This window comes from Alosa alosa, chromosome 1 (assembly GCF_017589495.1).
Source record: "Alosa alosa isolate M-15738 ecotype Scorff River chromosome 1, AALO_Geno_1.1, whole genome shotgun sequence".
In the NCBI taxonomy this organism is placed as follows: Eukaryota; Metazoa; Chordata; class Actinopteri; order Clupeiformes; family Clupeidae; genus Alosa; species Alosa alosa.
This window is the reverse complement of record NC_063189.1, coordinates 4,079,458-4,097,984: the sequence shown is the minus strand read 5'-3', so window position 1 is coordinate 4,097,984 and position 18,527 is coordinate 4,079,458. Positions and strand designations below refer to the sequence as shown.

The 18,527-nt window shown below is 43.6% G+C and overlaps 1 protein-coding gene across 4 annotated transcripts in view; it reads left to right on the top strand.

The window, feature by feature from the left end:
- The window catches only part of LOC125294398 (non-compact myelin associated protein), a 20,893-nt gene extending 3,198 nt beyond the window's left edge, over window positions 1-17,695 (top strand). The window contains exons 1-4 of one of the 4 annotated variants that reach the window (XM_048243107.1): window positions 11,088-11,202; window positions 11,920-12,029; window positions 12,652-12,736; window positions 16,409-17,695. In XM_048243107.1, coding sequence (XP_048099064.1) covers window positions 11,933-12,029; window positions 12,652-12,736; window positions 16,409-16,685 — 459 coding nt within the window. In that variant the 5' untranslated portion in view covers window positions 11,088-11,202; window positions 11,920-11,932 and the 3' untranslated portion in view covers window positions 16,686-17,695. The other 3 variants (XM_048243117.1, XM_048243099.1, XM_048243090.1) reach the window with 3 other exon arrangements.
- Window positions 17,696-18,527: the final 832 nt, after the last annotated feature.

Here is an 18,527-nt window from a genome sequence, read left to right as displayed (position 1 = left end):
TGCATTTGTAAGTGATGAAGGACCATCTAGGCATTTGTACAACTAAAAAATCTAGTACTAGTGAAAATCTAGTACTTTGATTAGTATGTAGCGATGCTTTTCTGGAATGGTTGAGAAATCGTCTGTTAAACGGGTAGCCACAGGGAGAGATGGGATGAACCCACGCAAAACACTAAGAGTGATCTTGATTTGAAGCTCAGAACAGAAGTACAGGCCATTTCAAATACTCGTTTCGATTTTAGGTCATTTTAGATTTTTAGTTGTGCCAATATTTTTGAGACAAGTCAAGCATGCACACTTGTCATGTTGTTTGCACACAACACATCAATCTAAGAGGGCAGACGAAGGCAGCAGTCACCTGCCAGACTCAAGCTGGACCGAGACCAGACCAGGGCCACACCAGGGCTAGACCCAGCACCCGACCAGAACCAGACCAGACAAGGGCCAGACCCAGACCAGGGCCAGACCAGAACCAGACCAGGGCCAGACCCAGACCAGAACCAGACCAGCACCAGACTCAAGCAAGACCAGGGCCAGACCCAGACTAGCCTGTCGCACTGCAGGGTCAGTGTCTATCAGCGATCTAGAGATCATCACTCTGGACAGCAGTTTGGATTTATGGAAAACAGTCAGGGGTACCCCCCGTGCCGCACGCCCTGCCCCTGAGAGAGGAGAGGAGCGGAGCGGCCAGCAGCGCGTCCTGAACGGAGCCCAGAACAGCGCTCTCAGCATGGAAAATATAATTGCTGTTATGACATTGTGTGTTTTGCATGTTTTGTAGTTGCAAAGCCATTTGAATGTAATCAGTGGGTTAAGAATATCCCTCATGAGATTGAATGCCTGTGTGTGTGTGTGTGTGTGTGTGTGTGTGTGTGTGTGTGTGTGTGTGTGTGTGTGTGTTTGTGTGTGTGTGTGTGTGTGTGTATTGTGGTTGAGGGTAGAGACAGAGAGAGAGAGGGAGAGAGAGTGAAAGAAAGAGCGAGAGAAAGAGAGAAAGGACGAGAGAGAGAGAGAGAGAGACTCATTTTCCGTGTTCCAGGGTTTTCGGCTTTTTATAGTCGATGCAAATTTTGTCCTCTTTTGAAACACCTGTTCTGATTGTGCGGTGTAGCATTCCCCCGCGTGTGTCCGGTAGCTCTCACGCCCGCGTCCTGCTCGTCGGGAGGAAGCGCTCGGCCAGTCCAGGCGTCTGCTAACTGGCGTAGCCAGTTGAAAAGGTCATATCAGAAGGGCGGCCCTGGGGGTTGGGACAGGGAAGCAAGGAGCCACACACACACACACACATACACACACACACACACATGAAAGGCTCCATTCTACTAAGCCAGCGTTCCGGAATCTGACTCTAGAAGACCTTTCATCTAGCGAGAGGGAGCGAGCCTCATAAAGTCACTCGCGGTGGATGCATCTGGTGATAGATGAATTGTTTAGTGAGGTTGTGACACCGTCACATTAATTTAAGTGTTCCTTTACATTTATTATTGCACGGAACATTATCTTGATTTCCTATAATGTTTATGTATGAGGAATGATATTCATATGTATATCTGTGTAATATATGTATTGTCCACTGTGGTTTTGGTAAGAATGTGGGGTGTCTCTTTAAGGCCTCGGCCGCCCGCGATTGCTATGACCACGCATACAAGCTTTACTTAGGGGGTGCGTCAGGTGTTTGGGCGGTCGGTGGAGAGATTCAGCAAAGGCAGGGTGTTTGAATGCGTGGCGCCAGTATTGTTTGCTGCAGCCACATAGAAAAAAAGCTAGTTCCCTTGGGTTTGAGAGCTCAAAAAAAAAAACACGTCTTAAGAGACTGCTTTAAGGGGGGAGAGGGAGAAAACATTGTGCAACTGCATAGACTGTACCTCATCATACGCGTCTCCCAGCAAGAGGACGTGCCGGACCCCAAACTTCAACTTCGCGTGTTAACGTTGCCCGACGTTCAACGGATCTGGTGAGATCTATCTCGTTTGGGTATTTTTTGGCGTGGTATATCACTAAAATCAGCGCTTGACCTTTTGCCTTTTTTGTTGTGGATTATTTATTTTCGCTCGTCCGACAGAGGATTATTCATGACCTACCTGTTTCCTGGTTGGAATATAAAGACTATAAGCGATCCTGGGAAAGACTTGAAGTTTTCGTTTAGTTTGGACTTTTAGTTTAATTTTGGGGACTGAGACAAGGGGAGAGATTCAAGTATTGTGTGGTTGCACGGGATAATTGGTGTAATAATAATATACCGCGTTAAGCCGTCATTCAATTCAACTGTTTGGTGCGTTTTTTCTTTTGTTCAGCGCCCGCCTGAATATTTGTTGGTTGCTGTGTGCTTTATTAACGGCAGTATACCGGCTCTTGTGCATATGTGTTGGTGTAATAAGGCCAAAAGTATTTGTGACAGTATTGAAGCCGGGTTTGTTATTGTCGATTACTACTTTCATTCCCAAGACCCCTTGTCGTTTATAGGTAACACAGCTGTTTAAAAAGGATAAAAGGGGCTGATTGTTACAGATGGTGGCCCTGCACGGGGGAGCTTACTGAAGCAGAAAGATAACCAGAGCTTTTGCCCCTACCAATGGAAAGACTTATGGGGCTGTGGGAAAGACACAGCTTTTGCACACCTGGCATGAGGTGATATGGGCTCTGGAGACATTTATCATGGCTGACAACCACCTGGCTTTCCCGGGATCATCCTAGGCTTGGACTTTCTTAGCAAAACCTCCACCATCATCAATATGGGAGACCAGACCTATGGAGTGAAGGGACCCAGGGCTATACTTTCCATCCTTTTCTGTCTCACCCGCTAGAGGAACATTGAGGCAGGAGCCTGAAGATCGCTCCAATGCCAGCCTATATGTAGCTGTTCCCTGCCCAGGCTCATTGGGTCCATTTCCATCATTGGGAGTGCCCTCCTGTTTTCCAGACCACCCTCCAGAGGTCAGGAACCTGTTCCAGGCCTGGCCCATGGTATGCTCTGGGACACTAGGCAAGACCAGAGTTGAGGAACACGGATCTTCACCACTGACGAGGTGCCTGTCCGCTGCAGGGCATACAGGGTGTCGCCCTTCAAGCTGCAGATCATCGCTGACCATGTGGAGCAGATGCTCAGGATGGCATTATTGAGCCATCACAGTCTGCCTGGGGTGCTCCGTGGTCTTAGTGAAGAAGCCAGATGGCTCCATTCGATTTTGTGTGGATTTTCTACGCCTCAATGCCAAAACCACCCAGACGCCTACCCCATGCCTCTGATCCACGAACTATTGAGTCTATGCACGGTGCAGCAGTCTTCAGCACCCTTGACCTGAAATCCGCTATTGGCAGGTCGCCATGTCCCAAAGACAGTAAGGCCAAGACAGGCCGTGATAACCCCCATGGGCCTCTACCAGTTCAGGTGTATGCCATTTGGGCTCATGAATGCCGGAGCCATCGTTTCAGCGGCTAATGGAGAAGGTCCTGGGGGAGCTTAGAGGGAAGATCTGCTGTGTGTACATTGGATTTGATGTCATAGTCTTTTCAGCCAACGCCTGAACAACATCTCCGGGATCTGCGCCCCGTCCTAGAGAAGCTCCATAAGGCTGGCCTGACACCCTAATCTTAAGAAGTGTGCCTTTTCCGGCAGGAGCTGAAGTTCTTGGGCCAATGAAGTTTGACAAGGGCGTGCAGGTGGATCCAGAAAAGACTCTGGCAGTGACCATGTATCCACACCCCACTAACATAAAGACCCTCAAGCGTTTCTTAGGCCTTGTGGGGTGGTACCACAAATTTATTGACCATTTCTCAGACCTGGCTGCTCCCTTTGAATCGGCTGAAGAGGAAGGATGTAGAGTGGGTCTGGTCAGAGGAATGTCAGCACAGTTTTGATCAGCTGAAGAGGGCACTGGCGGGGCACCTATCCTCATGCAGCCTGACACCTCCCCTGCCATTTGAAGTCCACACGGATGCCAGTGATGTGGGTTTGGGGGGCTGTGCTGGTGCAGAGAACAGCTGAAGGGGAGATGGTGATCGCCCACGCATCCAGGGGGTTGCGTGGTGCAGAGTGCAATTACTCCACCTCTGAAAAGGAGTGTCTTGCAGTCGTCTGGGCTGTTGGAGAAGTGGAGGCACTACCTTGGAGGGGGCGGAGTTCACTATACACACAGACCATGCTGCCTTGACCTGGGCCTTCAATTGTCCTGAAAACCTCCTCTCGCCTGGACTCATGGATCCCAAGCGACTCCAACAGTTTAAATTCAAAGTCCAGTACAGGAAAGGCCTCCCATAACATCGCGTGCCTGATGCCCTGTCCCCGAAGTTACACCTCCCTCTTCAGCTGCAGTCTGTGTGTTGGCCGAATGCCTCAGATTCCTCCGATCTGCCCTCTTCCCCTGACTGAAATAGGGAAGGCACAAGAAGAGGATTCAGAGGTCACAGACCTAGCCAAAGAGGCAGACACCCTTAGTAGGCTGGACAGGATAGGCTTCACAAAGTTGCAAGGCCTCCTGTATGTCGTGATGTCGCCTGTGAAGGAAGGGGGAAAAATATCAGCTGGTCGTCCCAAAGTCTCTTGTGTCTGTCTTTCTGGCCCTACTTCCATGATCATCCTCTGAGTGGGCATCTGGGCAGGCTGAAAAACACTCCTGAGGATCCTTGAGGTAGCCTGGTGGCCATCCATTCAAGAAGAGAGCGTGTGGAATCATCGTCAAGGTCTGTACCATTTGCCAAGTCTACAAGGCTGAAAATCAGAAGCGGCTGGCCTCATGCAGCCTACTCTAGTGGAGGACCCTTGGGAAAAGCTGGGGATGGACCTCATGGGGCCCTTTCCCCAGCAAAAAGGCAACACCTTCCTTCTCGTCCTGGTGGATTACTTCACAAAATGGGTCTAGGATGTTCCTTTAAAGATGGCAAGGCACACCGTGACATTGGTCCGTCTTAAAGGATGAAATCTTCACCCGCTTTGGTGTCCCACGGAGTTGGTCTCGACCGGGGGCGCAGTTCACTGGCCATGAAATAGCTAACCTCTGCAAGACCTGGGGAGGACGAGAAATTCACCACCAGTTATCACCCCTGCCAACCTCACGGGCGGTCCAACCGTCCATCAAGACAATGATTGGCGTCATATGTGGGGACCAACATAAGAACTGGGACCAGTGGATCAGGGGAGTTCGTTTAGCCATCAATGCTGCCCATCATGAAACCACAGGTCAACACACCTGCAGAGCTGGCGCGGAAGAACCCTGAAGGGTCCACTGGAGAGACTCATCAGTTCACCTCCCACGCCCACAACAGTCACCATACACACTCCTGGAGAGACAAAACAAATGAATGAGCAAATCAAGAAGAGAGTTGGAGGCGCGTCAGTCCAGACAAGCCAGGTATTACAATACCCACAGGAGAGGGGGGGCACAACTCCTGCCGGGAGACCTGGTCTGGGTCCGTGCTCACCCACTCCTAAAGCATCAGAAAACTTCTCGCCGAAGCTTTGCCTGCTGGTCAGGTCCAGCTACTGTGGTGAGAAAACTAGGCCCCATCAATTACGTGATACAGTGGAATGACCAGGACAAAAAATGGACACTGTTAATGTGGTCAACCTGAAAACCCTACTTGGGTTCTGGCCCCAATGCCTCCGGCTGGGGATCTGTGACACCGTCACATTAATTTAAGTGTTCCTTTACATTTTATTATTGCACGAACATTATCTTGATTTCCTATAATGTTTATGTATGAGGAAATGATATTCATATGTATATCTGTGTAATATATGTATTGTCCACTGTGGTTTTGGTAAGAATGTGGGTGTCTCTTTTAAGGCCTCGTCGCCATGATTGCTATGACCACATACAAGCTTACTTAGGGGTGCGTCCAGGTGTTTGGGGTCGTGGTGGAGAGATTCAGCAAAGGCAGGGTGTTTGAATGCGCATGCCAGTATTGTTTGCTGCAGCCACATAGAAAAAAAAAGCTAGTTCCCTTGGGTTTGAGAGCTCAAAAAAAAAACACGCCTTAAGAGACTGCTTTAAGGAGGAGAGGAGAAAACATTGTGCAACTGCATAGACTGTACCTCACTCATAATGGCGTCTCCAGCAAGAGGATTTGCCCGACCCCAAACTTCAACCCGGCGTTAACGTTGCCCGACGCTCAACGGATCTGGTGAGATCTATCTCGTTTGGGTATTTTTGGCGTGGTATATCACTAAAAATCAGCGCTTGACCTTTTGCCTTTTGTTGTGGATTATTTATTTTTCGCTAAGGCCCGACAGAGGATTATTCTCGCCTACCTGTTTCCTGGTTGGAATATAAAGACTATAGCGCGATCCTGGGAAAGACCTTGAAGTTTTCAGTTTAGTTTGGACTTTTAGTTTAATTTTGGGGACTGAGACAAGGGGTGATTCAAGTATTGTGTGGTTGCACGGGATAATTGGTGTAATAATAATATACCGCGTTAAGCGCCATTCAATTCAACTGTTTGCGCGCTTTTCTTTTGTTCAGCCGTCTGAATATTTGTTGGTTGCTGTGTGCTTTATTAACGGCAGTATACCGGCTCTTATGCATATGTGTTGGTGTAATAAGGCCAAAAAGTATTTGTGACAGTATTGAAGCGGTTTGTTATTGTCGATTACTACTTTTCATTCCCAAGAACCCCTTGTGCGTTTATAGTAACACAGCTGTTTAAAAAGGACGTAAAGGGCTGATTGTTACAAGGTCAACAGAAGGAGAGTGGTGTCATAATAAATAGGGAAGTTCCCTAACGCCCATGTGAATGGCGCGCTGGCGTGACTGCCCTTCATGAGGCAGAGCTCACGGCCTGCGTCAGCAGCACGCCTAGATATCACATGCATGACGTCCGCAGTGAAAACATGAAATATTGAAGCATGAAGCTCAGTACTGTGTTCTACATGAACAGAAACACTGATATACTGGACAGTACTGGAGAGAGAGAGAGAGAGAGAGAGAGAGAAAGAGCGAGAGAGAGAGAGAGAGAGAGAGAGAGACACTGCTATACTGGACAGTACTGGAGAGAGAGAGAGAGAGAGAGAGAGAGAGAGAGAGAGAGAGAGACAGAAACACTGCTATAGTGGACAGTGCTGGATAACAGAGCAGCTGGACATACGTCCCTAACTGGCTCTGAAGTAAGACGTGCTTGAAAAGCATCCGTCTGCCTAGAAATGCTGCAGGACTTCGGGGATGTTGTTCAGATGTCTGGGGATTTCATCAAGCCGATCACAGGTCTTTGGGTTACAGACAAACAAAGACTACACAAAGCAGCAATGCTATTCCAAATTCATGTTTTCATCGTTTAAATAAGTCTCTGCAAAGTTTATATATATATTGTTTAAAACTATGAAGAGACCTAGTAACCATTTAGATTTGATGGAGGAACTGACTCAGTTACTGTACTGTACACAGTGCCAATGACATCTGGGTTGGGAGCACTGATGGTCTTTGGGTTGGGAGCACTGGATCGATGGTCTTTGGGTTGGGACCACTGAGATAACTGGGCCAGATATAAGATATAAAACAGATATAAAACTTCCTTACGTACAAATTTGATCTTAGACCGTGTGTACCCTCAAATCTACGGAGCCCCTAAGGGGACATGAGCAAAAAAAAATCTAAAGTTTAGTTTCATGTGCTCACGTGAAACTTCCATGTGCTCAAGTGAAATGCTCAGATTTATAAAAACGTCTTTGATGTGGAAAAGTGCTTACCTCCATGTCAGGGGCCTCATTTATAACGCGTTCTTACGCACAGATTTGATCTTAGACCGTGCGTACGCTCAAATCCATGCCAACCTCAGATTTATAAAAAACGTCTTTGACGTGAAAAAGTGCTTATCTCCACGTCAGTTTCAAACTTGACGTACGACCATTTCCTTGTGGTAATGCCTGGGTACTGCAAGTAATCTGAGGTCCAAGTGCGATGCATTTTCAAAATTCCAAGACCAACGATCTCATGTCTTTCTTTGCCATATGCATGATCAATATCAGAAGATTTTTAAAGACGTTTTTGGACGCAGCTTAATGTTTCATGGTTTGGCATAAAACTGCTAATGAGAACTATAGCCCACTTAAGAAAGTGAAAAGACGTATCCCTGCTGAAAAAAACAGCTAGAAACCAGCTTATGCTGGTAGCTGGTTTTAGCTGGTTTTGGCTGGTCTTTGATGGTTTTCTTACAGCTCTTGCTGGTCTTTGCTGGTGTAGCTAGTTGGACCACCAGCTGGATATGCTGGCGTGACCATCTGAGGAAGCTGGTCATGCTGGTTTGACCAGCCTGTCGTGTGGGATACAGCTGGTGCAAGATGGTCATGCTGGTGACCAGCCTGCCAAGCTTGACATTGTTGGTGTAAGATGGTCATGTTGGTTTGACCAACATAAGCTGGCACGGCCAGTTAAACCAGCAGTGTAGACCAGCAACACCAGCTAAAATGACCAGCTTGAGGTGGTACGACAAGCAAAACCAGCTGAATGTATGTTTTCGCAAGAGATTTGCTAGTCTAGCTGGTCAACCATCATAGGGTGGTCAAACAAGCTGGTTAACAAGCTGGTCAACCAGCAAACCACCTTTAGCTGGTCAGGCTGTTTTTTTCAGCAGGGATAGCTTACTTATTTCACAATATCTAAAAAAAAAAAACACCAAGACCTACGATAGAATAATTGAAACATTCTTACAGGTGATCTAGTATATTTAGTGATCTCTCCAATCTAATATTGACCCTCAAATGTCCAATTGCCCTCGTTTAGGAGAGGAAGGCATTCAAAAAGGCATTCGAACAGTTTGATAATGTTGGAGGTTATTGTGCAGTATTGGGAATATAGGATAGTATTTGATCATACAGTTTTGAATGTTAAAAGTGAATAAACTTTTTTGAGAGGTAGATAAACTCTAATAAGAGGTGGGTAGGCCTAAACTCTATTTCTGAAATTGCAGAGGTGGATAAACTGCGTTTACTCGCGTTTAGCCTCCACTACATCCTAATTTGCGCTCATAGGCCTATTCCCAGCTCCGTAACAGAAAGGTAATTTGACTGTAAGCTATACAATGTAGGCTATAGATATTTTATATAAAATATAGCCTACACAACCAAGGGACGGAAGTTATCCTCTGAAAGCAGGGCATCTTCATATTTAGTGTTGTGTCGGAGTTGCGTAAAGAGGTGCAGAGGCCTACCCATTTTTTTTTTGTACAAAGTAGGCCTAAACATACGAAATGTTGATTATTCACATTGCTGCAAGCAAAAGGAATGAAAGCGAGCAGAGGACAATTGACATGGATGCATACGATCTCTTTCCAGAAAGCTTTGCTGGAAAAAACATAATTAGTTAAGCTATTCGAACTGACGCATATAGGCTACTTAACATCAGATGGCATAGGCTAGGCCTATACAATGTTTTCAATATCTAATTTTACATAAGCTACAGCTTTTAGGCCATTGATTTCATTAAAACATATGCTAATGATATTGATGAGGGGGTGTTTACAAGGCGGAGACCTAAAACCATCCGGCTGCGCACAAGTTGACGTTCATTTGTGATTTATAATGGGCACATCTGGAAGGGTGGGGTACGCACGTTTTTTTGCGCGTACGTTCGTTTTCTCTGAATCACACGTACGATAATTTCAGAAATGATCTAAGATCAAATGAAGGATGGTTTCTACGCAACCCTTTTATAAATGAGGCCCCAGGTTCCAACCTGATGTACGACCATTTCCTTGTGGTAATGCCGGGGTACTGCAAGTCATCTGAGGTCCAAGAGCGATGAATTTCAAGACCAACGATCTCATGTCTTTCTTTGCCATATGCATGATCAATATCAGAAGGTTTTTATAGGTATAGATAGGCTATAGGTATTTTATATAATCTATACACCACAAGGGACGGAGGTTATCCTCCGAAAGCACGGCCTCGCATCTTTATATTTAGAGTTGCGGCCGAGTTGCACAAGGAGTTGCAGAGCGTGCACCTGTTTGCTTTATGACTGCTGGCAGTGCCCAAGATCAGATGCCAATAGGGGAGTTGGGTAATGTAGGCTAAAATATAAAGGTAGGCCTAAAGCAAACAATAAAGGACAATGTTTAAGCCACAGGACATTCAACAATCGCAAAGATTTTATTTGAATCCCGACATGCAGAATGAATGAAGAATGACCAGCAAACAAACTACTACTGCACAGAACACACACTCACACACACACACACAACGAACAACACAAACAAACTACTTCTATAGGCCTACTATAGGGTGAACTCAAAAAACAACAAAAATTGTGTGAACAACAAAAATAATGTGAACAACAAAAATTTAGAAAGAACCATAGCCTACAAATATTAATAAACATAAATGTAAAACTTCAAAACAGTTTTGTTTCACTAAATGTTCTTGTTGGCTATACTTCTATGGCACATATTTTTTAGAAGTGTTTAAATGTCAGATGCCTCCTTCTGGCCAAAACAGATCACGATCAGGTAAAATGGGCCGCATGTTAGGTAAAATGGGTCGGTTAATAGCTTACACTCAACTTACTTTGACGAGAGTGTGTGTGACTAGCCTATGCTATGCTATGCTAGCCCATGATATGTATTTATAGCATGTGTATTTGTATCTTTTAACTCTTAGCTTTCAATCAAGTCTATCTTCTTAAAAAAATGGCCATGTTGTTGTAAAAAATCTTAAAAATATTAGTATAAAATTACTAAAAATGCGTGGCCCATTTTACCAGTATGGTTTTAGCTAAAATAGGTCGTCAAGTTAAATGGAATTTTAATGTATAAAAACATTTTTTGTTACAACAACCATGTTTCTCTGACTAAAGGTTTATATAGTTGATGCCAAATACAGAGCTTTCATTACTTCATTCAATTCAGGTTATATGAACCTTATTTTAGTCAAACATATTGCTCATCTGAAATCACTCATCTTTCAATTTTCCTGCCACTGTCCATGTTCCCACTGACCTATGAACGTGTCATAAACAAGTCATAAACGTTTATGACATAACGCTTCTGTTATTAAGTAACATTCGTTTTTTGTCATAATATGTTAGGGTAGGATTAGGGTTAGGATTAGAGTTAGGGTTAGGGTTCATGTGTCATGACAGTGTCATGTGCTCATGTGTCGATACTGTCAAGTAAAGTGTTACCAAAACGTTAGTCATATATGACATATCACTCTTATATTTTAGCGCGCTGTTTTATAGGCTACATCAGCATTATATGACCCTGGTTCATATTGGAAACGTAGGTCTACTGTAGGCTACCATAACATACGGGATTATGCTGTAGAGGTCTTTCCTTCATAAGGTAGCATAATATGTCCTACTACCAAAGTAAACTTACTACATTTTGATTCACATTAGTGCAAGCAGAAGGAATGAAAACAAGCATTGGACAATGGACATGGATGCATAAGATCTCTTTCCAGAGAGCATAATTAGTTAGGCTATTGGAATTGACGCATAAACATAGGCTAGGCCTAAACGTTTTTTTCTGATATATATTTTTAGATACAGCTTAGTTAGGCCATTGATTTCATTAGCATATATGATATTGATGAGGGGGTGTTTACAAGGCGGAGACCTAAAACCATCCGGCTGCGCACAAGTTGAAGTTCATTTGTGATATATAATGGGCACATCTGGAAGAGTGGTGTAAGCATGTTTTTGTGTGCGTATACGTTCGTTTTCTCTGAATCACACTTACGATCATTTCAGAAATTGATACTAAGATCAAATGAAGGATGGTTTCTACGCAACATTTTTTATAAATGAGGCTCCTGGTTCTACAAGTGCAGGATGAACACTAGAGGCACCTTGAGACAGGATGTTGCATCACACAGTGACACGCATCAGGCTTCCCTCTCCACACCTGTCACTCAGCATAAAACCACACAGGTTGGGAGAGTGTGATAATAATATATTGTAATCCAAACACTGTCCGCAATGGTTTTCCTTCTAGGATATTACTGAAGATGCAAACTTCAACTGCCCAGCCCGTGACCAACTTCACCACAGCTTTCCAGAACACCACGTCCACCACCAAGTCCAAGGAGCAAATACTCACCCAAAGTAAGACTTGCTTTTTATTAATTTTTAAATCAGAGTACATTTGCGGTTTTAGCTTTTCAATTCTGACAAACACAGCCCATTAAACATTAGACGTCTACATGACGTGCAAACAAAGTCCGCTATTTGGACATCTAACCATGACCCCACTTGGACGTCAATATGCAGTTCATTTGAACATTTGAACGTCAGACTAGGTAACTGTTTTGGACGTCATGTGGACATCTTAAACAGGTGCAGAAAAGTCTGCACCTTCAGGGGGGCAAAATTGGACTTGCAAAACAACATAGAAAATATATCGTTTGGACGTCTCTTTGCGCAGTGGGAGGGTTTTGGAGTTATAAAGCACATATTTGTAGTTCCACACAATACCTGAAATGCTCCACCTCTGACAGTGACACTGACTGCAAATTCATAGCTCTAATGTTCAGATGAAGGTCAGTGGCATCCCTGTTGAGATGGGGGATTCCTAATCATGTTGCTTTGACCATGTGCACATCTTTGTTATGGTAGCTGTGTGAAGTGTTGAAATAAAGACATGGAGTCGTGTCATTAGAGAAAAGGAATCACATACAGTAGCCAGATGACTTGATGCATTGTGTGGTGTGTGGGTTTGTTCCTACAGGTTCTGGTGCCATGATAGCCCTCATTGTCATCGGGATCATCATCATTCTCACAATCTTACTCATCATTCTCAAGACATACAACAGGTGAGGCCGCATTCCTGTGAAACCAAAATAGCACAGGATTACACTGGCTTGGTGAAGGCTAGTAGTTAACAAAATAACACATGCGGGTGAACTCCCACAAAATAGCCTCGTTTTCGCTCACTGATTCGATGGATAAGTAACTTCACACAAAGGTCTTTTGAATTTGTGTCACTTCTCTTCAATTACCTGGCAAGAGAGAGAAAGGTTAGGCGCATTCAATCATCATTTGTCATCTCTCAGGCATGAGGTAATGGAATACCTGTGTGGAGAAGACATGTAGCAGCACTAGTTTACAGTAGGCTAAGTAACAACTTGCAAGTATGTGCAACTTGCCTTGGGGGTGACCACTTCAAAGATTGAATTTTGAATGAACCCAATAGAGAGTAAGCAGACTATTTAAAATACACCTTCACAGGGGCGCAGGAGATATTTTGAAAGTGAGGGGGACCAAATTGTGAACACAAACCCATAGTGAGATCAGATTTCCAGATATTGGATCGCCACCTCTGGCCCACTTTCGACCATCATATTTTAAACTTGCCAGAATATTAAGATAATACCATTGATTGTTTTCAAAATATTGTTTGATTAAAATTGTCAAAACTGTGAGATGAGCACAATGCCAGATCTGCCCTCAGACCAGCTTCTTGCTATGTGCTATGTGCAATTCTACTCATTTTTTTAGATTTATTTTACACTACTTGGGCCAATGGTAGAATACTCTAAAAGCAACATGATGTTGATATTTTATGAAGCCATGAATGAATCATCATGCCTATGATCCAAACATAGACTACATGATCAAATAGCCTAGTTAGGCCTACAGTACCTAAATTGTCTGGTATAAACCAAATCAACTCTCCACTATGTGTCTGCAGTTAATATTTATGCAATGTTAGAACATGTTGGCTTAACAAGTTACCAGTCTAGAACACACAGAAAATTGCAACAGAAAGTTGCCTTTATAATCAACTATTTGTTCCAACAGCATTTAAACAAAGCATTTATAAAGTTGAAAAAAAATATTACATAAGAAGTAAAATAAAATACTGTTACTGTAGTAACTGTACCACATTATCGCAAGCTTCAAAGAGCTCCCCATGTCTGTGACAGCCAGACGCGACACCGCTAAATTCTCAGCTTGTTTATACCCCACACTGAACGCGTAAGAAAGGCCCATCACTCTGGGGTGTGGTCGCCTACTCTCTGGGATTTATGCACCAAGGTAACTGAAGCATCCAATTTGTGTCTTGAAATTATGTTTGAAATAAATGTCGTAGAACAAAAACTTTGGGTAGGCCTATATACTTGTATTTTATAGTTAGGCTAGTGAAAACGAGTTGATCAGTAGGCTAGTTGAGTTTGTTATCAATAAACATAACAGCTAATGTCATGTTGAGCAGGAGATAGGCTACCATAAATCCTCAAATTATGCCCGGGATTGATTCTATTTATAGCCGGACACAGGGCTCGAATTATCTTTTTGTCTTTAAGGGGGTCTCTCTATCTCATAAAAAGTTGACACACCCCGCGCGTAGCCTAACAAGGCGATACAATGAAATAGCCTAGGCGCAAGTGGCGCTTTTGCGCAGTACAGTATATGCGCACGGTAGGCCTAGGATTTACCTTGACACAAGCATACAACAGACATAGATTTTTCATTACTTTTAATTAATTTCAACATATTATTATTATAGTCCATATTTCAATTCAATTTCACAATACAAAGAAATAGACTAAACGATTTAGTCTGTGCCATGCTCAATTTCACAACGTAACTCATTTAAACCAGACCACCGTCTCAGATAGGCTATCCTCAGTGTCAAACACAATAATGCATGTAGTGTAACTTATACACAGGGGAAAAAGCACTAACTGGCAGAAATGAATAAAGCCAGCCAAACTATGTTCTAGTAGGCTAATGTGTTGAACAGTGGAAAATGAATAGACGAACAATTTTGGAGTTTGCACTGAGATATTGTCGGGTAGCCATTGAATATTCCGACATCAGAGATTGCTAAGAGGTGTTTCAAAATAGCTGGGAACTTTCCGGAGCTCTGAATGGCAGAGGATAGCTAGATCATCAGACAACACAATCATTGTAGGCTGCATTATGGGCCATAATGTATGGCTTTGTCAATCAACATAGAATAGGTAAAGCGCAAGTTCAACAGCAAACAGGACTTTTCAGCACGTATCAAACCACGTAGGCTAGCCCAATGAACGCCTATGCAAATAGACAAAACACTCACATCAAAGCAGGGTGACTTCTTCAGATTTGCGAGTGCTGTCAAATCGATACGGTTTGCTCATATAGTCTAGTGGTGTGGTGGTGAAGTGTCATGCTGCGTTCAAGAGCGTAGTGTAGGTCTACGTCCCGTAGTAGCCTATATTTTAATTTAACGTCTTTAATGGTAAGAGATCGCACAGGGATGGATAATGAGCGGTTGTTTAAGATTAAATTACAATGCCAGACACCTTCAGATATGAGAGACCACCTCAGGTTTTTGACTTTGTTGCTTTCATGGGAGCCAGTCGTCACTCTATGGGAGCTCGGCTCCCTCTGGCTCCCACGTAATTCGAGCCGGCCGGACAATTAAAGGCAGGTTCCCATATTTGCCTATACCATACCAGTATTGCCATCAGTCCACCAGCACTAGAAGACATTGCTTCGATTTAAGTCAATGAAATAACACCTCTTCTTAATATTTTATTATATTGTTGGTTGGATTAATAAAGTCGTTTTCCTACCATGGGTCTCCAACACACGTACTCAAGCTCATTGTCTTGCCGCCCCTTTCGAGCTAATTGCCAGAGGCTGAAGCCTACTACATTTAATTGTTGCGTGACTCAAGGCATTCCAGCCTATGAATTTAATAAAAAGTAGCCTACTAAATCATGCATAATTAAACAATAACTCAATTTAGGCTACTTGGCTACGCAAAAAGGTTTCTATTACAGCACAACCCCTATTCAATGAATGGCTACCTTGTCTCGCAATAAACAGCGGTGGAAATCCCGACACTTTTTCAACTGCATGAAACATAACAGTGAAGCATCAACTATCTCCCAGAGTTCAGTGCCCATCAGTCCCAACATTTAGCAATATAATCAAACAGTCCAAAAGTAAATTAGATCCCAAACCAAACCGAAAATGTTATGCTTTTGATGGCCTACCAGTATGCCGCTCCAAACGAAAAGCATCTATAATGATGGTTGTTAGTAGACAAACTGGCTTCAGAGTGAATATGAGATTGTGCAGTCTTACAGTACTGTAGATAGCTGTGGTTAGTGATGTGATGCTGTTAATGGGGAGTTTTACATAGTTAGCACAAACCCTATAGGTTATTATTTATTTAGCGTATATAAGGCTTTTTTTCCTTATCAAAAGTGAGGGGGGCGACGGCTGTCTCTTCAGCACTACGTGGGACACATCCCCCACGTCCCCCGTGCCTCCTGCGCCCCTGCACCTTCATAATAAGACACAAAATTATCAGGCTAACATCATGTTTAGTGATGAATGTATAAGAAGGAGCTACTTTTCACATAACACCATATCAATAGCTTAACTAATTATGTTTTTTCAGCATAACACCACACCTTTTGAGGTATATATACAGTATATATATAAAAAATAGATTTTAACTTTGATTTATTGTTTCCATTCCCCAGGAGAACACATACGTCAAGGATGATGGCTGGTGTTGGAGGCTCCAAAGCTCGTAAAAAGTCGCCCTCCTCAACCCAAACGAACCTGAACATGAGTCACCTAGGACCCAGCTCGGTGTCTGGGAGTTTCGTCCAATCATCTGTGCCGTCAGAGAATGGCTTCCGTCTCCCACGGGTAGACTTGACCAGTGTTGACCACAACAGCTTGGACCAGCAGAGCACGGCCAGCGGCTCCACAGTGGTCACCGTACATGACACGCCTTCCATCGAGAACACGTAGGAGCGGCAGTTGCCACAGCCAGAGCCTGAAACAGACTTCAGAACCGGCGTCTATGTCATACCACAAGGATTAACGGAAACAACACCACCTCGATGAACAAAGGAGAGCCGCACTGAACGTCGCCGTACTCGGCGAGACAGTCACGAGACTGTACTTGCGATAGCCAGCATAGATATATTGACCCTTGGAGGATCTTTAGATGTTACCACTACAGGTTAGGGGCAGGATGCACCCATGAACGGACAGAACCATGGACCGATCAGGTATGGGGAATCGCGCGCCAGGAAGTGCGCGCAGGTCTCCAAATTGCTGCCCCAGGACTGTTACAGTCCTACATGTAACCCTCAAGCATTCTGTGTGACGGAATACGACTAGATGACGAACTCAGAATGTTGAGAGGGTAGAGAGAAGCAGGTGTAGTAAATGCAGCCATGTCGGCGGTCTCTTAATTTAGCAGATGATTTTGCACTAGCCGTTGCTGTTCTTGTGACTGTTGTGACACGTCTTTCATGAACCTTAATTGAATGTGAATCTTTCCTATATTTTGATTTAAATCTAAAAGTATGGTGTAAGAAAAATATTTATTTTTGTAAACAATTTTATTTATTTGACTGATTTCACCTTCAGGAAACTGTTTATAAAACATAGGCCATGAGGCTGTGCTTAAATATAATCAAAGTGCAAATAGAATGTGGAAACACATCAAAGTTTTAAAAAGTCCACAAGGCCGTCGCCTACCATGATATCCATGATGATCTGTGTTTTACATTCCCATGTTGCCCAAATACTGAACACATCCTAGGCTACATTTAATATCTCCCAATATGCCAAAACACTGATCATTCAACTTTTAAACATATTACCCTATCTTAATTCATCTTTATGTGATTGATCAAAGTTTCTTTTCTTGGTTATACATGGATAGGCTATATCATCCTTCAATTTACTTGTAATGTGAATGCCATGCTCACCTAAACATTTTTAATAAATTCTTATCTCCACATTCTGAACAGTGAATTCTCCTTCATTTCCACACATTACTTAGTCTAATTCTGCCAGTTCTGTTATGCTGAACATTCTAGTCAACAGGTGAAACAGAAAATGTAGCAAAGGGTGAAGGAAGGGTGGTTATGTTGGGGTGAAGGAAGGGTGGTTATGTTAGGGTGAAGGTGGTTATGCCAGGGTGCAGGAAGGGTGGTTATGTTGGGGTGAAGGTGGTTATGTTGGGGTGAAGGTGGTTTTTGAGCGATTTTTTTGAGCAATGTTGCTGGGCAACCACATAACCAGTTCCATGTGTTGTGATTGGATGATCATGGACATATGAGAACAATACAGAACAGGCTCAAGATAGCCTACAGAACAGGCCTGACAAAGTGGAGTGTCACCATGTTCCAGTAGTTTTCTGAGATCTCTAAAACTAGATCAAATAATGTTGCCATACTGAAAACATACAGAGTGGCCAAGTTTTGTTTTCTCCAGACACAAAGAAACATTAGTCCACATAAATGACATCAACATCAAATCATTAATCTCAAGAAATGAAATTTATTCACAATCTGACGAGACAAAACAAAATAGATCTGCATAACAAAAAATACGACAGCAGCGCTTCATATAAAATATCTTTCTGTATGAAAAAATAATTACCTGAACACAGTCATACTGTCACCTTTCAGCTCTCTATTAGTGCAACATGTAAATTAACAATAGGCACGGGATGAACCTGCCGTCTCAGACCCAGGGCCTTGCCCAACTGCGCTCTCTCTTGGAGTTCCTTCCTGTCACATAGTGTACAATTCCAATCTACGACACCAGAGGGCGCCAAGCAGTACTGAACTTTAA